The 23,798-nt window shown below is 43.7% G+C and overlaps 1 protein-coding gene across 1 annotated transcript; it reads left to right on the top strand.

Moving 5' to 3' along the window:
- Window positions 1–772: 772 nt before the first annotated feature.
- Window positions 773–23,798, top strand: ccdc15 (coiled-coil domain containing 15). Its single transcript, XM_079507928.1, has 9 exons — window positions 773–1,374; window positions 4,298–4,570; window positions 5,709–5,825; window positions 6,981–7,232; window positions 8,209–8,304; window positions 13,305–13,411; window positions 17,432–17,629; window positions 19,598–19,749; window positions 22,220–23,798. The coding sequence occupies exons 1-9, from the start codon at window positions 1,144–1,146 to the stop codon at window positions 22,306–22,308; spliced, it is 1,515 nt and encodes a 504-aa protein (XP_079364054.1). The 5' UTR covers window positions 773–1,143; the 3' UTR covers window positions 22,309–23,798.

Raw genomic sequence — 23,798 nt, 5'->3', positions numbered from 1 at the left:
AATATCAACATCATTCATTAGAATAGGATAAAAAAGAAGGAGATCCGGGCAAGAGGAGAAGAGACTTCATTAATCCAACATGTTTCGACCACAGAGCTGGTTTCGACCAGTGGTGGAAAAAGTACTCAATTGTTTTACTTAAGTAAAAGTACCAATACTGCAATTTAGAACTACTTCGTTACAAGTACAAGTACGGAATTGAAAATGTACTTGAGTAAAAGTACAAAAGTATCGGCATCAAAATGTACTTACTAAAAGTAAAAGTAGGCCTATTCATATTGCAGAATGTCCCATTTCACAAGTTCAAAATGTGTAGAAAATCTATTGAAAATAGCCGATAGAGCTTGATCTGCTATTTTCAAATGGCCAAAATGTAAGTGGTTAATGTATGTTTTCTAATCAAAATTAAAATCGCCAAAGTAACTAGTAACTCAAGTTTTCAAATAATTGTAGTCAAGTAAAAGTACACATTTTGGCTCTGAGATGTAGAAGTAAAAGTACTGGAATTGGAAATAGGCTACTCAAGTAAAGTACACATACCTCCAAATTGTACTTAACAGTACAGTACTTTAGTAAAAGTACTTAGTTACTTTCCACCACTGGTTTCTTCATCAGGGCCATTCATCATTAGAATAGGGTTTTCAATGTTTAAACTGTTTTGTCGTTTTTGCATGGCATCCCCTCAAAGACCACTGGGGGTCCCTAGATTCCACGTTTTCCTTTTTTAGAACAAGTGGCGTCCGTTGTACTGTAGTTGCTAGGCAACCGGCGTCGCACTAGTAGTAGCAGTCGCACATTAAATACGTCACGTACGTTTGTGTTGGAGGCGGTGGACGGTTGGAACTTTCGGAAGCAACAAAGTAAACGAACGGTATAAAACAAAACAATCGTCGAAGTCTGTTACAGACAACTTTAAAGTTAGCTTTTTTTTAAGAGCTCTCATGTGCCGCCGAGTCCACTCTTTATCAGCAACACGTAGGCCTACAATACATTTAATATGATCGCATTAATAAGATAACTAGAAAGATAAGTAGCTGCGAGCTTTCAAGCAGCAGCAGCAGCAGCAGTGAAATAAATCCATATTAAACGATTAATCCAGACGTGGTCGACGGTGGTGGTGGTGAGGCTTGTTGTTTTGTTGCGATGATGAACCGGAGAGGCGTCACGAAGAGAACCGGCGGTGGGGTCAGCAGCACCGGCGCCCCGGGCGGGCGGAGCGTCGCTCCGGGCGGGCGGAGCAGCGCCGCCACCCCGGTGGTGGGCTGTCGGCGGCCGCCTGGAAGTGGAACCCTGGTGTTGGCCGAGAGGAACCAGGCTGTGGCGGCCGTGGGAGCCTGGGTGGAGGACGGACACGAGCTGCAGCAACACCCCTTTGTGAGTGCCGTGCATATAGGTTCCCAAACTTTTTCATGTCAATTAAGGACCCCCAAATTAACACTAATTAGCCCGCCGTCCCCCATTTGAAGAGACATGCCAGGGCAGGGACCCCCATAAGAGATGATTTTTACGGCTCTATAGCAGTGATTCCCAACCCGTTAAATTTCAAGGACCCCCCAGTTTGACATGCATTAGTCTATACGGACCCCCATTTAATGGCATTTCTATCTCTGGGACCCCTGGTTTATATTGTAAAATCAATGTTAATTTAACTCTGAGAGTGTACAAATAGAACCAAATGGACCCGTTATTTGTACACTCTCAGAGTTACAGACAGATATTAAGGGTCCATTTGGTTCCAAACTATCATTGTCAATGGCATTTCATGTTTGTGTTGCCACAAATGTGCGTCATATTTGGTGGACATTTTGACCTAATTTCTCCTCATTGTCAATGGCAAATATTGAGACGTGTGGGGACAAAAGCTGTATATATGACGTAAATGTTCCCTTCATTGTCAATGGCATTTAATGTTTGTGTTGCGGACATTTTGTGGGGACTAAGGCCCTCATTTATCAATTGAGTGTAAATTCTGCCCCACATTCGAGTGTAGGATTCGTAGTACACCCACGTCGGGTCGGCATTTATGAAGTGATCGCAGACACCTGATCCTTCCTAATTTCATTCCTAGCAGTGATAAATCAATTGGCTGAAATCAATCTGGCACGCCCTATGAAATCAAGCCTCGCCCTCGTTTTAGCGACATGAACAACTGCAATACGACCTGGAAACCATGGTTACAGGAAGAAAAAAAGTTTCACTCGCTTGCCTAAGTTGCCTTGCTGCCCCTGCCCCCCTCCCATACACACACAGACGCACGCACGCACACGCAACTTGTTGTATCTTAAATAAATAAACCTGCATGAATTAAATAAAGCTGTAGGACTACCCTGTCTGTTTCTCCTCTCGCTTCGCTTCCCTTGCTGCCCGCCTCACCCCCCCCCCGCACGCACATATCGCAATTTGCAAGCAACTGTCACTGTGTTGTTAGTTGTAGGCCTATATTCAATTATTAAAGTCTTTATTCATTTAATATACAACAAGATATATTAGTGAACGAAAACCTGAACCTGTGAACCATGAATTATATAACAAATAGGCGCGCACACACGCTGCTGTTTTGCAAGGTGCATGTCCTGTCTGTCTCTCTATCACTGTGGTCCGTCCGTGACACCGTGACCAATTGACCATGCAGTTTGCACGTTCAGTCTATTTAAATTGCCTCGCTGTCAACTGTCAATTATATGAATATTGCAGCCAAAACCGTAGCCTTATGTGGCACTGGACAGTGGTGGTGGTGGTGGTAGGCTGCAGGCTGGCTTAGCCTATACTATCTCCGATGCGTTCCCACTTGCGCTGGCACGGCACATTTGGCATTCGAGCGACGCGTCGGGTTTATTAAACGAGGAGGAGATTGCACATACTGTAACTCCAGAAAGACATCGGCCTGCTGTAGATTAGGCTACAGTAGGCTACCCATGTTGGGACTCTCCGCGCTGCAGCACTGCACTATACTCTCCAACGTCCCGTCATGGAAATATTTCAGAACAGACAGCCCAAATCCTTGCAAGTATGCGCTCATCATGCAAAACACTGTTTAAATGGCTTACGCATCTACAGTAACTTGCAACATTGTTTTTAAATGCGCAATTTTAATTGCTTGCTTGTAAAGTTGGAAATCTTTTTTTCTTTTTTACATTTAGCCCATATACATACCTATACAGTTTTATATAAACATTTTAGGAGTGAATACATATGTTTCGATGCCTGTGACAGCCTCTCAGCTGGTCAAACAATGCTGCTCCGCTGTTCTACGACAGAAAAACAGGTGAGGACAAAGCGTACGACAGCTCCCGACCAGACGTGGTTTTTGTCTTGGCTCAAGTTCAAATTCAAACGTTGGCGCAAATCGTAAATGCCGAAAATTGCGGTAATTTCGGCGTACACCCATATTTTGGCGTACGCACGGTTGATAAATGAGGGCCTACAGCTCTATAGGCTATAGGAGGGGGGGTGGCGGGGGGGGGGCTTTATTGGACTATGATTATTAGTTTAAAAAATAAACCCTATTATATCCGTGTCATTCGGGCCTGACTGCAGGCTTGTGAGCTGGATGGAGCTGATGAGGATCTCTCGGAACCTGAGCTTCATGCATTTCTTTTTTTGAATATCACCATTAAGGTCCGAGCGTTGCTTCATGTATTTTGTACATCACCGCAGCAGTGTTGTTGTCGTCGACTAAAACCAATATGAAAAATGTTCGTCGACTACCTTTTTCCACTGATAAACTAAATGGAAACTAAGCTATGATGACTAAAACTAATACTGACAATTTCGTCAACAAATACAAACTAGACTAAAATGCTAGGAAGGGACTAGTGGACAAGAGATCCAGTAGAAGTATTTTTACACTTGGTTGCATGCTGAAAATAGATCTGCCATTTTCAGCAAGTGTAAAAACAGCCATTACGACGGCATCGAGGCCCGCCGAAATACAGTTTAGTCGACTAAATCAACTGTAGATTTAGTCGACTAAAGGCTCAGGCTACAACATGACGTCACGAGCCGCGGTGAAGAGCAAGCCACCGCTCCAGCCCCTCTCTCTGTTTTTACTCACCACCGCTCAACGTTATTTCAGCTCCGGTGGTCAGCTCACCACCGGAGCGGTGGTCACCTCACCACCGAAAATCCAGACTATGAATAGGCCTTATAACTAGACTGACACTCTAAAACATTCCAGGTGACTGTCTAAAATGTGACTGAAACTAAATGAAAACTATTGAAGAGGAGACTATACGACTAAAACTAAAAATCTAAATGATGTGCTGCCAAAAAAAACCCCAACACTGATCGCCACCAGGTCCTGGCGTTGCTGACGGAGGAGCAGCAGTCGGAAGTGAGAAGGCAGAGGGAGCAGAGGCTGCTGCACTTCCAACGGGACGTCCGCAGACGGGTCCAGCAAGCTCAGGACCTCAGGGAGAGGAGGAGACGCCATGAGCTGCTGCAGAACACACCCCTGCAGCAGGTTTCCCAGCAGCGTCACTCCCCTGCCAAGCATCAGTTCCAGCAGCAGGGGGTGCTAATAAGCCATGATGAAGAGCGCAGGGCAGCAGAGCAGCACTCCTCCCAGCAGGTCAGATTCTGACTCTGTAAAAAAAAAAAAAACATTTGATTGAGACAGCATAATGTAGTGTGTTTATTGTTTTAGCACGCGCACACGCACGCACAGAGTCACGGAGTTAACCCATGTAGACCTGAGCTCGATTCTACAAATGTCTTCTAAATCATGACAGTTTTTTGAAAAAAACCTGTGTACCTCTGTATCAGTGGTTCTGAAACTATTACATGTCAAGGACCCCCAGAATTATCTGTATTCGGCTGCGGACCCCCCCCCCCCCCCCCCCACATCTGAAAATATGTTGTTCCAGCTCTGCGGATGGACTATGTTTGCGTTAGTGTCGAAGTGTCCTTGAGCAAGACTCTGAACCCCTAATTGCTCTCGGTGAGAAGGTGGTGGTTTTCTACGCCATCGGTGTGTGAATGTGTGTGTCATTTTAGATGGACGTTTTAGATTAGAACAGGTCGGTTTTTTTCCACATTTTATGAATATAAATGGTGCATTTATATAGCGCCTTTATCCAAGGCGCTTTACATAGATTGTGCATCAGTTCGCCCATTCACACACATTCACACACTGATGGCGGCAGAAACCATGCAAGGCACCAACCTGCACATCAGGAGCAATTAGGGGTCCGGAGTCTTGCTCAAGGACACTTCGACGCTAACTCTGGGGGAGCCCGGGTTCGAACTGGGAACCTTGCGGTTACCATCCAGCCACTCTACCCCTGAGCCACCGCCGCTCATTTTTCTGAAGGTTTTTAAAACCGGCCTCGGGCCTAAATGGGTAGTTAAGTAAATGGTAAATGGTGCATTTATATAGCGCCTTTATCCAAGGCGCTTTACATAGATTGTGCATTACATTCGCCCATTCACACACACATTCACACACCGATTGCGGCGGAAGCCACGCAAGGTACCAACCAGCACATCGGGAGCAATTTGGGGTTCAGTGTCTTGCCCAAGGACACTTCGACATGTAGGAGCCGGGATTCGAACCGCCGACCCATGTATCATTGGACGACCTGCTCTACCTCCTGAGCCACAGTCGCCCTGTCGTACAATGATACACACATTCGTCCCTGTATGAGGAGTTCAATGTTATGAGGGTGATTCATAGTGACGGTTGTTTTTGTCCTCCTCCTCTTCTCCAGCCCAGTCGAGCCATGAGCCATGTCAGACGCAGACTGGCCAAATGTCAGATCCTCACGGGCGGAGAAATGATGTCGGAGCTCCCCGGAGGCGTGTGGCACGTCTCTCCGACCCGAGATGTGAGTGTGTGTGTGTGTGTGTGTGGTTGACTTTAGGGATGGGGTCCCGGCGTTAAACCCATTCAGGCCTTAAAAAAAAAAGATCTTCTAAATCCTCCAGTTTTCTGAAATAAAATATTTTCACGATTTTTCAAAAATAGCAGACCTACAAGCTCGTAGCGCGCCACTCGGTGGCGCGCTATGAGCTTGTAGATCTGCTATTTTTCAATAGCTAAAGCATAACATAATGCTAACACCAAAAGGGGTTCCCGCCCAAAATGTGTTAATTGTCAATAGGATCAATTTATTATATATAAAAAGAAGAAAAAAAAATGTATGTATGTATGTATTTTTTCTTTATATACACCTAACCCTAACCTCCCACGGGGCAGCACACCTAAACCTAACCTTAACCCATGTCTAACCAATGACTAGTCTAAACTAAGTAATAGTATGCACCCCATTTATCTTTTTTTTTTAATAAAAAGAAAATCTGTTGCAAAGGCTATATTGTCATCCAAACCCTGCCCGTAGTAACTACATTTTAGACTGAGGATACCATTTATTGTGTTAGCTTAGGCCTATTGCAGGCGACCTGGATGCTATATGGTGCAATGTTGAGTACAGTGCCTACCAAAGTGTACTTGCCTTATTGGAATTGATGGTAAATTGGTAATGGTATCTCTGTTATCATTAGCCTGATTGAGGCGACATATATGTCTGGATAACAGAATACATATTTTTTTCCAGCACGATTGATGCTTCTTTTAAAAGAAATAGCAGATGTACAAGCTCGCAGAGAGCGGCCAAGTCTAAAATCTAAAATGACACGGAAAAAGACAAAAAAAGGAGGCAACATTTTTATTTATAACGGGGAAAAGAAACACCTAAAATGTGTGTGTGTGTGTGTGTGTGTGTGTGTGTGTGTGTGTGTGTGTGTGTGTGTGTGTGTGTGTGTGTGTGTGTGTGTGTGTGTGTGTGTGTGTGTGTGTGTGTGTGTGTGTGTGTGTGTGTGTGTGTGTGTGTGTGTGTGTGTGTGTGTGTGTGTGTGTGTGTGTGTGTGTGTGTGTGCGTGCGCGCTTGACAACCCGTGGTTTCTATAATTGTTCTCTATTGCTGAGTCAGACTTTAATATAATATGAAAAATAAAATCCTTTTTCCACTGTTCCCAAACAGAAGCCTATTTCTAAAACGCCACGAGCAGAAGTGGAAACAAATGAGGAAGAGGAAGAACCGGACAGCGAGGCAGAGGACGAAGACGTCCCCTCGCCCGGTGGACACGCGTGTCCTCTAGATGTCCCCTCGCCCGGTGGACACGCGTGTCCTCTAGATGTCCCCTCGCCCGGTGGACACGCGTGTCCTCTGGTCCGGCAGAGTGTTTATGTCCACGCGGGAGGACGGAAGAGCGTGACCTTTGACACGGACCCGGTCAGTGTTCTCCGCCCATAGAGATGTAACAGTCCGGCAGAATCATGAAACAACCCCCCCCCCCCCAGTTTGACATGTCACATGCTACATAAAGCTGTTAACCTATTTTGACACTGAGATCAGATTCTACAAAAACTTCTTCTACATCCTGACAGTTTTCTGAAAAAGCTATGTTTCTGTGTCAGTCGTTCTTCGATTTTTCAAAAATAGCAGACCTACAAGCTCGTACGGAGTTGTCGTAGCTCTGTCTCACTCTATGGCTCTGTGGTTCCACCTTAAAGTCTGTGGGGTTTTTTGAGTGGTGCAACCACTCCCTTACGGAGCTGTGGGTGGGTGGCTGGGTGGCTGGGTGTCTGGGTGTCTGGGTGGGTATGAGCACGAAAACAGCATGGTTGTTTTTCACCACCTGTGCGCAACCTAACACACACACAAACACACACGCACGTATTAACTGTATATATGATGCTTTCGGGTGTGCCAGTACAGTACAGTAGAGGGTACCCTTTCGGACGCGGGGCGGCACGCCGGAACCGGCCCGGCCCCCTGGGTGCGTTCCTGGGGGTCTGGAATCTTTGAATATATATTCAAAGATTTGAGGCACATTTTCACCATTTTTCAAAAATAGCAGACCTACAAGTTCATAGCGCGGTGCCGCGCTATGAGCTTGTAGATCTGCTATTTTTCAATAGGTAAAGTATAACCTAATGCTTTAATTAAAACACCAAAAGGGGTTCCCGCCCAAAATGGGTTAACCTTGCCGGACCTATTTAGCCGTGCCATAGCCGATCTACAAGCTCACAGCGCGTTGTCAGTATTTTGGGTGGGTATTTTCGGACATAAGTGGTTCAACTCCTCGCCTACATTGTAACATGCTAACACCTCAGTTCAGTTTCACCCTTTGTTTTGTAATTGTATCCAACCGGGCTGACCATGGCGGTGAATGGCGTGCGTGCGTGCGTGCGTGTGTATGTTTCAGGTGAATGATCATCATAGAACCGGTCCTTTGAGGTCCACTACCAGAGTCTCTGAGGTGCTGTGGCCTCTGGACGATCCACAGGACATCAAAAGACAGGTGACCGTTTTAAACATCGTCAACGTCTGCACGCAATATTACACAGGATAATCACTGGAGAGCAGGTCATTATTGAGAAATTAACCCATTTTGACCTGAGGACGATGCTACAAAATGTCTTCTAAATCTTGGCAGTTTTCCGAAAAACCCCATGTTTCTGTGTCAGTCGTTCTCAAACCTTTTCATGTGAAGGACCCCCAAAAATACATGAAATTGGCCGCCGACCACCCATCTGAAAATATGTTGTTCCAGGGACCCCCCTCCCAGAAGCAAAGATTTGAGTTAAAACATTTGGGCCACATTTTCACGAATTTTCAAAAATAGCAGACCTACAAGCTCGTAGCGCGGCACTGGGTGCCACAATATGAGCTTGTGCTATTTTTCAATAGCTAAAGAATAACATAATAATATATTCCACAGATATCAATCAAGTAACCAATTGACCCAAAAGTAACAACAAAACTATGGATTTCATTTTCATCGCTTGCGGTATAATGAAATATTTCGTCCCAGTAGCTACCCTCGATCTGACCCACTAGGGAAAGACCAGGGCCGCACAATCCGTTGGAACCACTCTGGAACTACTCTGCCGGGGCTGGGAGGCACCATTCTGGCATGTGGAGGGACTAGGCTCTGTGGGTTGACTCCAGTCCGGGCCCCTCCTACGTCTCACCAGGTCCACTCCTGCTCTCACCAGGAGTACAGCCAGGACCTGTGCGTTGCACCAGACTGCCCAATAGAGCGTCGCAGTCCCGGCCCCTCGAGAGACCCGGAAAATAAATCCCCGTTCATTTCACTCATAGACTTTTCAGAAAGTATTTATTTAAAGACGTTCACGCCGCGGACAAAGCCAACTCTCGTCGTGACAAATCATGACAACAAACAAAACATTTCGGGCTGAACAAATAATTAGAAAGAAGGAGAAAACGGCAGGTTACACTTTTTTTGTTGTTGTTTTTCTTCTTTGTAATTATTTGTTTGGTCCAAAGTATTGCGTTTGTTGTCATGATTTGTCACGACAAGAGTTGGCTTTGTATAAGGTCTTTAAATAAATACGTTTTGAAATGTCAATGGGAAAAATGCATTGGGAACTATTTCCTGGGCCTGGCGTCGTCATGAAAGGGGGCGGGACTGCGACACTCTCTTTCTCCCAGAATTAAAGGCACACTTTGCCAATTTGGAGCATAAATCCCATTGTTGTGGTATGAGGAGATAATATACGTATTTATATTTTTTATCCCACGATTTTGCAACCCAGTAAAATTAAGAATACTTAGAAGAAAACATGGAGGATTGCCTGGCTGTGACTAGAGAAGCCCATTATCGAGCGATAAAGTATTAACCCATTTTTGGCCGGGGACCCCTTTTGGTGTTTTAAACATTGTGTTATAATTTAGCGATTAGAAAAATAGCAGATCTACAAGCTCATAGCGCGGCACCGAGTGCCGCGCTATGAGCTTGTGGTCTGCTATTTTTGAAAAACAGCGAAAAATGGGGGGGGTCCCTGGAACAACATATTTTCAGATGGGGGTCGGTGGCCAATTACATGTAATTTTTGGGGTCCTTGACATGAAATATTGAGCACCACTGACATAGAAACAGGTATTCATGAGAAGCCCATTATCGAGCGATAAAGTATTAACCCATTTTTGGCCGGGGACCCCTTTTGGTGTTTTAAACATTGTGTTATAATTTAGCGATTAGAAAAATAGCAGATCTACAAGCTCATAGCGCGGCACCGAGTGCCGCGCTATGAGCTTGTGGTCTGCTATTTTTGAAAAACAGCGAAAAATGGGGGGGGTTTCTGGAACAACATATTTTCAGATGGGGGTCGGTGGCCAATTACATGTAATTTTTGGGGTCCTTGACATGAAATATTGAGCACCACTGACATAGAAACAGGTATTCATGATTTAGAAGACCATTTTTAAAATTTCGACGTCAGGCCTAAATGGGTTAACTCAGATTATCATTGTCTCCTCACAGCAGCACCAGTCTCTATTAACTCAGATTATCATTGTCTCCTCACAGCAGCACCAGTCTCTATTAACTCAGATAACATGTATCTCCTCTGCAGCAGCACCAGTCTCTATTAACTCAGATAACATGTATCTCCTCTTCACAGCAGCACCAGTCTCTATTAACTCAGATAACATGTATCTCCTCACAGCAGCACCAGTCTCTATTAACTCAGATAACATGTATCTCCTCACAGCAGCACCAGTCTCTATTAACTCAGATAACATGTATCTCCTCTGCAGCAGCACCAGTCTCTATTAACTCAGATAACATGTATCTCCTCTTCACAGCAGCACCAGTCTCTATTAACTCAGATAACATGTATCTCCTCACAGCAGCACCAGTCTCTATTAACTCAGATAACATGTATCTCCTCTGCAGCAGCACCAGTCTCTATTAACTCAGATAACATGTATCTCCTCTTCACAGCAGCACCAGTCTCTATTAACTCAGATAACATGTATCTCCTCTGCAGCACCAGTCTCTATTAACTCAGATAACATGTGTCTCCTCTGCAGCAGCACCAGTCTCTATTAACTCAGATAACATGTGTCTCCTCTGCAGCAGCACCAGTCTCTATTAACTCAGATAACATGTATCTCCTCACAGCAGCACCAGTCTCTATTAACTCAGATAACATGTATCTCCTCTGCAGCAGCACCAGTCTCTATTAACTCAGATAACATGTATCTCCTCACAGCAGCACCAGTCTCTATTAACTCAGATTATCATTGTCTCCTCACAGCAGCACCAGTCTCTATTAACTCAGATAACATGTATCTCCTCACAGCAGCACCAGTCTCTATTAACTCAGATAACATGTATCTCCTCCTCACAGCAGCACCAGTCTCTATTAACTCAGATAACATGTATCTCCTCCTCACAGCAGCACCAGTCTCTATTAACTCAGATAACATGTATCTCCTCACAGCAGCACCAGTCTCTATTAACTCAGATAACATGTATCTCCTCCTCACAGCAGCACCAGTCTCTATTAACTCAGATAACATGTATCTCCTCCTCACAGCAGCACCAGTCTCTATTAACTCAGATAACATGTATCTCCTCTGCAGCACCAGTCTCTATTAACTCAGATAACATGTATCTCCTCCTCACAGCAGCACCAGTCTCTATTAACTCAGATAACATGTATCTCCTCCTCACAGCAGCACCAGTCTCTATTAACTCAGATAACATGTATCTCCTCCTCACAGTAGCACCAGTCTCTATTAACTCAGATAACATGTATCTCCTCTGCAGCAGCACCAGTCTCTATTAACTCAGATAACATGTATCTCCTCACAGCAGCACCAGTCTCTATTAACTCAGATAACATGTATCTCCTCTGCAGCAGCACCAGTCTCTATTAACTCAGATAACATGTATCTCCTCTGCAGCAGCACCAGTCTCTATTAACTCAGATAACATGTATCTCCTCCTCACAGCAGCACCAGTCTCTATTAACTCAGATAACATGTATCTCCTCCTCACAGCAGCACCAGTCTCTATTAACTCAGATAACATGTATCTCCTCCTCACAGCAGCACCAGTCTCTATTAACTCAGATAACATGTATCTCCTCTGCAGCAGCACCAGTCTCTATTAACTCAGATAACATGTATCTCCTCCTCACAGCAGCACCAGTCTCTATTAACTCAGATAACATGTATCTCCTCCTCACAGCAGCACCAGTCTCTATTAACTCAGATAACATGTATCTCCTCTGCAGCAGCACCAGTCTCTATTAACTCAGATAACATGTATCTCCTCCTCACAGCAGCACCAGTCTCTATTAACTCAGATAACATGTATCTCCTCCTCACAGCAGCACCAGTCTCTATTAACTCAGATAACATGTATCTCCTCCTCACAGCAGCACCAGTCTCTATTAACTCAGATAACATGTATCTCCTCACAGCAGCACCAGTCTCTATTAACTCAGATAACATGTATCTCCTCTGCAGCAGCACCAGTCTCTATTAACTCAGATAACATGTATCTCCTCACAGCAGCACCAGTCTCTATTAACTCAGATAACATGTATCTCCTCCTCACAGCAGCACCAGTCTCTATTAACTCAGATAACATGTATCTCCTCTGCAGCAGCACCAGTCTCTATTAACTCAGATAACATGTATCTCCTCCTCACAGCAGCACCAGTCTCTATTAACTCAGATAACATGTATCTCCTCCTCACAGTAGCACCAGTCTCTATTAACTCAGATAACATGTATCTCCTCTGCAGCAGCACCAGTCTCTATTAACTCAGATAACATGTATCTCCTCACAGCAGCACCAGTCTCTATTAACTCAGATAACATGTATCTCCTCACAGCAGCACCAGTCTCTATTAACTCAGATAACATGTATCTCCTCTGCAGCAGCACCAGTCTCTATTAACTCAGATAACATGTATCTCCTCCTCACAGCAGCACCAGTCTCTATTAACTCAGATAACATGTATCTCCTCTGCAGCAGCACCAGTCTCTATTAACTCAGATAACATGTATCTCCTCTGCAGCACCAGTCTCTATTAACTCGGATAACATGTATCTCCTCCTCACAGCAGCACCAGTCTCTATTAACTCAGATAACATGTATCTCCTCACAGCAACACCAGTCTCTATTAACTCAGATAACATGTATCTCCTCTGCAGCAGCACCAGTCTCTATTAACTCAGATAACATGTATCTCCTCTGCAGCAGCACCAGTCTCTATTAACTCAGATAACATGTATCTCCTCTGCAGCAGCACCAGTCTCTATTAACTCAGATAACATGTATCTCCTCTGCAGCAGCACCAGTCTCTATTAACTCAGATAACATGTATCTCCTCTGCAGCAGCACCAGTCTCTATTAACTCAGATAACATGTATCTCCTCTGCAGCAGCACCAGTCTCTATTAACTCAGATAACATGTATCTCCTCCTCACAGCAGCACCAGTCTCTATTAACTCAGATAACATGTATCTCCTCTGCAGCAGCACCAGTCTCGCTTGGTGAGGCAGCGCCGGCTCTACATGGACATGGAGAGAGAGCAGGTGAAGGAGCACCGGCGGCAGAGCAAGCACCTGAAACGCATCGCAAGGTGGCCTTAACCGCTTTACTCTGAACCCATTTAGGCCTGACGTCGAAACAAATAAAAAAAAGTCTTCTGAAAGAATATATATTCAAAGATTTGTGCCGCATTTTCATGATTTTTCCAAAAATAGCAGACCTACAAGCTCGTAGCGCGCCACTCGGTGGCGCGCTATGAGCTTGTAGATCTGCTATTTTTCAATAGCTAAAGTATAACACAATGCTTAGTTAAAACACCAAAAGGGGTTCCCGCCCAGAATGGGTTAACTCATACATAGCTAATTTTACAAAGTGTTGTAAGATTTAAAAAAAAAAAAATGAAAGTAAAAAAAATAATAATAATCTTTTTCTCCCCCAATGTTAAAAAAACGTCTTTGGCCTGGATGGCTATTTGAGAAAAGAAGTTTTTGGCCAAGAATTAGTTAATCCATTCAAACTGGGAAAGCACCTGTCTCATTTTTAGATTCTAGCTATGTATTTTAGGGCTTTCACTTCTAGTGATTTTTGAGTGGTGTAAACCACTCCTACAACTGGCTTTGTTAGTTTACGTGTCTGTCTGTCTGTCTGTCTGTCTGTCTGTTCGTAAAAAATGAGCACGGTTGCTATGGTCACCCAGTTCACACGGGTGTGATTTCATTACGTCAGACATTACGTCAGACCACAGCTGATCAGTCTATATAAGACCTTACACCACTCGGTTCACACGGGTGTGATTTTTACTAGATGCCTAGTCGACTAGTTGTTTAACTAGGCCTGCCCATTATGTAAAACAAAAAAGTACATTTGTACATTTAAAAACTCTACATTGGTGACTATAACTATAATCTACTTGATCTTGAGGCCTAAAAAAAGTTGTATTCTTTATTTTAATTTTTTATCAACTAGTGCCAACGAGGTCAGCTAGTGGATTTACTAGTTGACTAGTTGCTTAAAGCCCTAATATATAGCAATATTGTACAGCAGACATGATCATAGATCAATGTTCCCCAACCTGGGGCCATTCACTGGGGTGGCGTGACTCCATGACTTGCGAAAATTGGTTTTCTTTTCATATTATATACATTTCATGACCTTTGTTTATCTGTAGAAGAACCTCTTCAGTTATCACGCTGCTGTCTCTCTCTCTCTCTCTCTCTCTCTCTCTCTCTCTCTCTCTCTCTCTCTCTCTCTCTCTCTCTCCCCTTAACAAAACAACAGGTGTTAACACAACCCATTGTGCGCGACACCTCCTACCTATTCGCATACGGCGGCCGGCCACTGTCTGGTCAAGTTTAGCACACTAAAAGAGGGCTATTATCATATGGATGGAATGGAAGCCTTGCATGCATGCCAGAGGTTGACATGACTCTTCCAAACCCAGCGAGCACATGACTGCTGAATTTCCCCCAATTGATCAATAAAGGCCATATTGGATTTCATGGAAACTTGCAATACAATTTTTTTTCGTATTCATATCATTGATCAACCTGAGAAGTTTCGTGGAAATATCTCTCTGTTTAAAATGTTGCCCTATTCACCCCCCATTATAACTAATAGGGGCTAATATTGGGGGCGGCCATATTGGACTTTCGCAAAAAAATTGACTGAGTTGTCCATATAGGTTGTGATCCTATGGGGTCATAGATATTATTTCTGGTGGACAACTTTGTATGTTATGACAAATGCAGGTTTCCTAAAAAAAGGGTGGTTTTCCCCCTGGGTACTATGTATATTAGGGCTTTCACTTCTAGTGATTTTTGAGTGGTGTAAACCACTCCTACAACTGGCTTTGTTAGTTTACCTGTCTGTCTGTCTGTCTGTCCGTCTGTCTGTCTGTTCGTAAAAAATGAGCACGGTTGCTATGGTCACCCAGTTCACACGGGTGTGATTTCATTACGTCAGACATTACGTCAGACCACAGCTGATCAGTCTATATATAAGACCTTACACCACTCAGTTCACACGGGTGTGATTTTTACTAGATGCCTAGTCGACTAGTTGTTTAACTAGGCCTACCCATTATGTAAAACAAAAAAGTACATTTGTACATTTAAAAATCACACCCGTGTGAACTGAGTGGTGTAAGGTCTGTATGACGTAATGAAATCATGTCTGACGTAATGAAATCACACCCGGGTGAACATAGCAACCATGCTCATTTTTTCTGCACAAACAAAGCCAGTTGTAGGAATCACACCCGGGTGAACAGGGTGAACATAGCAACCATGCTCATTTTTTCTGCACAAAAAAGCCAGTTGTAGGAGTGGTTTACACCACTCAAACTGTACATTGGTGACTATAACTATAATCTACTTGATCTTGAGGCCTACAAAAACGGGAGAAAAAACAGTTATTTTTAATTTTTTATTTGTATTTTTTTATCAACTAGTGCCAACGAGGTCAGCTAGTGGATTTACTAGTTGACTAGTTGCTTAAAGCCCTAATATATAGCAATATTGTACAGCAGACATGATCATAGATCAATGTTCCCCAACCTGGGGCCATTCACTGGGGTGGCGTGACTCCATGACTTGCGAAAATTGGTTTTCTTTTCATATTATATACATTTCATGACCTTTGTTTATCTGTAGAAGAACCCCTTCAGTCCGTTCTCACGCTGCTGTCTCTCTCTCTCTCTCTCTCCCCTTAACAAAACAACAGGTGTTAACACAACCCATTGTGCGCGACACCTCCTACCTATTCGCATACGGCGGCCGGCCACTGTCTGGTCAAGTTTAGCACACTAAAAGAGGGCTATTATCATATGAATGGAATGGAAGCCTTGCATGCATGCCAGAGGTTGACATGACTCTTCCAAACCCAGCGAGCACATGACCGCTGAATTTCCCCCAATTGATCAATAAAGGTTTCTGTCTGTGCATGTCGCGTGATGAATGGAGTGCACATTATTAATTTGGTGATGCCTCACTCGTAGCCACAGGTTGAGGGGGGTCCTTACTTTTCACAATTGTCCTGAGATATACATGATTACATGATTTTTTTTCTAAAGTTTTATCCCACAATTTTTGTAAGCCATTTTTTTCACCCAGTGGCAATTGTCTAATCCAGCATTTCCCAAACCGTGCACCAACCTAGCACAAACCTAGCTGATGCACCCCCCCCACATGGAAATATAAATTGCATAAGCTATATAGAGACATATATTCCTACTTATCCACATATATGAACCTGAATATGGCATATATATGCAGGATAGGCTGTATTCTGAAATCTGTATATACTTTGCATATATTGGCATAATATGTTAATATATTTAAAATAAAACCATAGCACCACCATTAGCCTTTTCATGTCGCGCACCCCCTAGAAGGCGCTCGCGCACCACAAGGGGTGCACGCACCACAGTTTGGGGACCACTGGTACTAATCTAATGTAATCCTGGGCGCTACACTCCCTCTGCCAACCTGGGGAGAGCAACGGACTGACCTCATGCTTCCGGTGTCCAAGCCGCTTCTTTTTCACCTGACGCAGTTTCCCCGGTTGGACGTAGCGTGTGGAAAGAGCACGTTATTCCAACCAGTTCCTTTTCCCCCTCCATCAGGCGCACTTGGCTGGCCCGGGGGCTGGCTGTATAGAGACCAGGATTACTGCATGTCTTTTATATATACTATATATACTAGCTACTAGGGCCTTCACTTAGCCTAGTTTACTAGTCGACTAGTTGTTTAACTACCTATTATGTAAAAGAATATATATATATATATATATTTCTTTTTTTTGGAAATAAATTTTTGTACATTTAAAAACGGTGTACATTGGTGACTATAACTGTACTCTACCTGATCTTGACGCCTACAAAATCGGGGGAAAAAAATAAAACGTTTTTTTCTCTTTTTTTTTTCTCATCAACTAGTCAACTAGTACCAACAAGGTCGACTAGTGGATTTACTAGTCGACTAGTTGCTTAATGCCCTACTACCTACCCTAGGGGGACACGGGGAGATCATGCAAACTCCACACAGAAAAGCACGACCTTTTTTTTCGTCTAGTCATTTATGCCAATGTTGTTCTGCTGGTTCCCCCTTCAAAGGATCAAAGCGGAACACGAGCGGCTGCGCCAGGAGGAGGAGAGGAGCCTGGACGACCGGGAGAGGCAGAGGGCAGCGCGGCGTCGGATGGAGGAGCGAGAGCTGCTCATCCTGCAGAGGCTACGGCTGGAGGAGGAGCAGCGGGGTGCCCGCGCGGGCACCGAGAAGAGCAGGAAACCTCGAGACAAAGACGGAACCCGGTACGTTGGAGGAAGGTAGTTCAGGGGTTCCCAAACTTTTTCACATTAACCCATTCTGGCCCTTTTGGTGTTTTAACCCATTTAGGCCTGACGTCGAAAATAAATAAAAAGTCTTCTGAAAGAATATATATTCAAAGATTTGTGCCGCATTTTTACGATTTTTCAAAAATAGCAGACCTACAAGCTCGTAGCGCGCCACTCGGTGGCGCTCTATGAGCTTGTAGATCTGCTATTTTTCAATAGCTAAAGTATAACATAATGCTTAGTTAAAACACCAAAAGGGCTTCCCGTCTAGAATGGGTTAACTAATCATCATGTAATACTTTAGCTATTGAAAAATAGCAGATCTACAAGCTCATCGCGCGCCACCGAGTGGCGCGCTACGAGCTTGTAGGTCTGCTATTTTAGAAAAATTGTGAAAATGCGGCACAAATCTTTGAATATATATATTCTTTCAGAAGACTTGTTTTTTTTTTATTTCAACGTCAGGCCTAAATGGGTTAAGGACCCCCAAATGTACACTAAATGGGACCCCCCCCCCCCCATTTGAAAAGCTATGCCTTGGACAAGAGATAAGAGAAGATTTTCACGGCTCTTTTCACGGGTTGAGAATCTATGATCCGTTTACTTTCAAGGACCCCCCCCCCCCCCCCCCCCCCCCCAGTTTGAAATGCATTAGTCTGCGCACCCCCATTTAATGGCATTTCTGTCTTTCTGTCTCAATGTTAATTTAGGGTCCATTTGGTTCTATTTGTACACTATCGTCAACGTTTTATCAATCAGATCTTCATGGTTTATATATGTCCTGATGATGACGACGAAATAAAATACAGGAGCGCTTTTTCAGCATTACCAGTGTGTGCCGAGTCAGACTCTACCTCCGTTTTCTCTTTTTCAGCATTACCAGTGTGTGCCGAGTCAGACTCTACCTCCGTTTTCTCTCGTAATTGAGCACTATAGAGCGTCGCAGTCCCGCCTCCTACCCTGGACCAGGAAATGAATCCCAATGCATTATTCTCATAGACATTTCTTAAAGTATTTATTTAAAGACGGTTACGCCGCGGACAAAGCCAACTCGAGTCGTGACAACTCATAACAACACAAACAATATTTTGGACCAAACAAATAATTACAAAGAAGAAAAAGAACGGCAGGTTACAACACTTTTTTTGTTGTTTTTCTTCTTTGTAATTATTTGTTTGGTCCAAAATATTGTTTGTGTTGTCATGAGTTGTCACGACTCGAGTTGGCTTTGTCCGCGGCGTAACCGTCTTTAAATAAATACTTTAAGAAATGTCTATGAGAATAATGCATTGGGTTTCATTTCCTGGTCCAGGGTAGGAGGCGGGACTGCGACGCTCTATAGCTTTACCACTTAAATCCCTGCGCCCCTTGTTTTGGTAACGTCGTTATAGGCCAACAAAACAAAAAAACACTTTTGCTGGTGGCGTTTTCTTTATCTGTTGTTCTTGAGCCACCAAACAAACGTAAACATGGTGGTTTGGTATTCATAACCGTGAAAAGAAGAAGCGTCGCACCCTGTCCCAGTCACCACACAAGTCAATTCAAATTAGCTTTATTGACATGAGAAAACATGTTTAGGGTTAGGGTTGACGCGTTGTGAACTTGTAGATCTGCTATTTTCAGCATGCAACCAAATTGTAAAATCAGTCATTACAACGACATCAAGGCCTGTCAAAACACATTTTAGTCGACTAAATCTACAGTTGATTTAGTCGACTAAAATGTGTTTTGAAAATCTTATGACATTTAGTCGACTAACACTAAAACATTCCATCATTTCCATGTGACTAAAATGTGACAAACTAAATTAAAACTATTCATATGACTAAAACCGAAATCAAAATTTGCTGCCAAAAACAACACTGATCTCACGATCAATCAAAAAAAAGAACGATCCACTGGGCACACAATGGTTTCACACACATACCACTCCCGCCTCCTCAGGTTTGTTGAGGCCTTCCGTGCTCGGCTGAAGGAGCGACTACCTCAGGCGAAGTTGTTGGACCTTCCCCCTCTCTGCTGCTGTGGAGAGGCCTTCTGGGACTCCCACCCTGACACCTGTGCAAATAACTGTGTCTTCTACAACAATCCCAAAGGTATATACCAATGACTGTATACAACAGGTCGTTTCGAGGAAGCAATCTGATTGTTTGAAACAGCCTTCTAGCCGTGGTTCAAACAAGCGCCACTCCACACCTAAATCAAAACAAATAATTCAGCTGCTCTGTTCTCCCAGAGCGCAGCAAACTCGGTGGCTAGGCTAGCTAGTTTCTTGGGACATTTGTGGTCGTAGTGACTACATCTGTCATTAAAGAAACATGTTTTTTCAGCGATTTTCTTAGTTTTAAAGGTATATTCAGTGATCTCGCTTAATTCAAATATCACTTATTCTTTCTTATTTTATAATAATCCTCCCTACTATAAAGTGTGCTGACCATATAAGGAGTTCCTCCCTATCACCAGTGAGCCCCTGGGGTAAAAAAACCCCCTAGTTTCGGTTTGGGTGGCAAAGCCTTCATCCAATCAGGATAGAGAGGAGGGGCCTTCCTCCAATCATGATCGAGTGGGGCGGGCCTTGGTGCACGTGCTGTTGGTCTGTTGTACTTCCCCCACTGTAGAGCGTGTGCATGTGCACATCTTGTTACCGGGGCGGACCGTTTTTTTTGTTCTTCCAAATCACTGAATCTGTTGTATAATTGCAATATTGAACGGTGCACTTTTACTGCATATCGTTGCTGTGAGGCAGAAACCGTTATAACTTTTTCTTGTGTGTTTTCTCGTAAATGAATGCCCTACTTGATCATACTACGGCGTTACACAAAGCTAGCAGGTCTACACAGGCTTGAAACGCTAGCACGAAGCGACACGTTTTGAGCTTGTGGATCTACTACTTTTGCAAGTCTGAAAAGGAGGTTTTGGGACATATTGGGTTTCCACCCCCGCGACAGAGACGGTATTGTATGCCTGCTTTCTCAGTCGAGAGGGTTTCAAACGGTGTCGTTTTCGTCGACTAATACTATGACGAAGAATGTTCGTCGACTACCTTTTTTCACTGACAAACTACATAAAAACGAATGAAAAACTAAGCCAAGATGACTAAAACTATGACTAAATATACTGACAATTTCATCAACAAATAAAAAATAGACTAAAATGTTTTATTATTATTATTATTATTATAGTCATTTTACACTTTGTTGCATGTAGTGTAAAATCAGTCATTACGACGGCATCAAGGCCCGCCAAAATACATTTTAGTCAACTGTAGATTTAGTCGACTAAAACTAGACTAACGCTAGAACATTCCAGGTGACTACAATGTGACTGAAACTAAAATGAAAACTATTGAAGAGACTATGACTCAAACTAAAATCTAAATTTACTGCCAAAAAAACAACACTGGTTTCAAACCAACATTTTATTTTATTAGGGCAAGATGCTTCAGTACAATATGTAAGGCCTCACTCACACCTAAGACACACTTGTCCTGTGTCTTCTGTGTGTCATGGCCGCCTCAATGCATTTCCAATGGGAGTCACATGGTTCCATGACACAACCTTGTTGCATGCGTATATCTTTTCTACGTCCGAGCATAGACATGGTAACGCCCCGCCTGCCTCTGATTGGCCTACCGACACTGCCGACCTTACCAGAGTTTCCTCCGAGGTGGAGGATACACGCTGGATAGTCTGCCGCGAGGTTACTCCGTGGTGGGAAATAAATAAATAAAAATACAAGTACCATATAATACAAGAGAATGACAGCTTGGCGACAGTAACTTTTATTTTTGTAGAAGAGGCAAACTAATATTGTTTATTCCGTTGGCCTGTTTATTTGTATACTATATTTGTGTAAACATTTTTGTACTGTAAAAAGTGCTCTTTTCCCTTGATCTTTATCTTTTTTTAGTATAACAGTATTAGTTTACTATAATTAGATTAATACCTTGATCTTTATCCTTTTTAGTATAACAGTATTAGTTTACTATAATTAGATTAATACACGATAATCAACACTAACACTTTAATTTAGAACACAGCCAAATCAAATCATAGTACATACATACGTGTTCAATCAATTATTCAATCAAAGCAAACGGCACAAACAATATTAGTTTGCCAGTTGCCTCTTCTACAAAAATTAAAGTTACAATACAATGAAGTTACTGTTGCGTGTTGTCATTCTCTTGTACTTGTCTTATATCCCACCACGGAGTACCCTTGCATCTCGGAGGACAGGCAAATGTCTATGCTCGGACACACAGGCTTCGTACAAACATAAAGAACAACTGTGCTGTGCTCTGCCTGTGTTTCATGGCCGCCCCAATGCTTTTCCAATGGAAGTCACGTGGTTTGACCAAACACTTGTGTTTGATTCCCCCCCCCCTCCCCCCATCACACACACCAACTGTTTGGTCAAACCATGTGACTTCCATTGGAAAAGCATTGAGGCGGCCATGAAACACGGACAGCACAGAGCATGTTCGTCAATGCCACAGCAGGGAAAGGACGAGACAAATGAAAATGGGTTTTAACGTACGCGATAAACCATTTCCTCTTTCCACAGCCTACGTGAGGGCTCTGCAGTCTGCCGTGTTCAGCCTGGACCTCCTGGAAGGCAGCGCCGGGGCTCCTCACTGGATGCCCACCCACTAGAGGGCGTCCTTGCACAATGTTTCACCTTGGGAAGTAGACGCTGGCATTGATTGAATACTTTATGAACAGTTTGCAGAGAAAAAAGCACAAGGAAAGTAAGTACTGTTCAATGCACGGTCCGCCAAGAGGATTTTAAAGATCCCCGAGAAAGCCTATAGCTTGTTTCCATTGGGGGTCCAAATGTACTCAATTCGTCGAATGTATTCGATTCATCGACACCTGCATTTCTGTTTACCAAAACACGTTGATGAACATTTTATTTTCTTCATTTTGTTAATATTGGTTCAATAATAAATAGATCCCGGGCACCAACTCAGCGTATGAGTAGCACTGCTTGGGTGCGGCATGTCTTGCGGGAATTACTGGGAGCTGATGGTAGGTGTGGCGCTCCACCACCTCGGCTGTCCATCTCCCAGGGGTCTATAGCGCATTGTAACGGGCGTCGCCTGATACCGACAATAGAGGGTATGCACCTGGAAGTTATGCGGGAACGCCCACTGAGTGGCAAAAAAACTACTTTCTGGCCTTGACAGCCCATTCATCCAAACAGAAAAGTCCTGTCTGATTGCATTAAAACAATGTTAAACTCACCAACATTGCAGCATGTACGAAAAGCTTGAATTATCCTCTTTCTATCTGCAAAGTTTTTGTTTCATAAAAATCCACCGTAGAAACGTTATGAGCTACTTTCTGTCAAGAAATGCCCTGCATTTGATTATTTTTCTAAGTGTCAGAGTTTGGAAGTGCCTGTTTTCAATAACACAACATTTTGCTGCCTCCTGCATTATGTGACATTCAGACATTTAGAAGGTGGTACGCAGGACGGTTGAGTGATTTCCAACGAGCGCTTCCAAACTCCAACACTCCATGCTGCTCAATGTTTTGCCACTCAGTCTAGATGAGGGGGGGGCGTGTCCTGATGGGAAAATCATGCATGTACTCTCTATAATCCTCTCCGACCTATACTTACTTATGGTTGCCCTTGGCTTGGCCGGGCGTGGCAACAGAAGAGACAGTACAGTACAGGGATGGAAAGCCTGGTGGTGAGAGAGACCTTTCACTGAAATAGTTTCCAGGAATTACATTTTGGGCAGGCAAGATGTGTTAATTGTCGTCTCCCCGCGCACAATCAGTAGCACTAAAGGTTTTCAAAGAGATATACCTGCCAGACGAGTAGGATACAAAGGCTGAAAGGCAGGCATTTACATTCCAATGGGTGATTGAGGGGCGTGCTCTACCGCAGCGGCCAGTCAGCTGCCCACTAATAGTTCTAAGGTCTTGTTTTTGTCCTCTTGCAAACCACTCCAACAACCAGCTTTGTCTGTATGTTTGTGTACCTGTGTGTACCTACGTGCAAAGGTGAGCATGGTTACTATGGTTAGTGTGTGACGTCACTGACATAGCTGATCAGGCTATACAAGACCTTGCACCACTCAGTTCACACGGGTGTGATTGTTTGTCATTGTATGGATTTTTGGCCAGGCCAGAAA

The sequence above is a fragment of the Electrona antarctica genome (assembly GCF_951216825.1).
Source record: "Electrona antarctica genome assembly, chromosome: 8".
In the NCBI taxonomy this organism is placed as follows: Eukaryota; Metazoa; Chordata; class Actinopteri; order Myctophiformes; family Myctophidae; genus Electrona; species Electrona antarctica.
Note: the sequence above shows the minus strand (reverse complement) of the source record. Positions and strands in the feature narration are given on the sequence as shown.

What these genes read in the sequence shown, in the direction of transcription:
- ccdc15 (XM_079507928.1), top strand. Translation starts at nt 1,144, where the DNA reads ATGATGAACCGGAGAGGCGTCACGAAGAGAACCGGCGGTGGGGTCAGC. An exon ending in ACGTCTCTCCGACCCGAGAT is followed by an intron (nt 5,826 to 6,980) that starts GTGAGTGTGTGT and finishes GTTCCCAAACAG; the next exon opens with AAGCCTATTTCTAAAACGCC. An exon ending in CACCTGAAACGCATCGCAAG is followed by an intron (nt 13,412 to 17,431) that starts GTGGCCTTAACC and finishes CCCCCTTCAAAG; the next exon opens with GATCAAAGCGGAACACGAGC.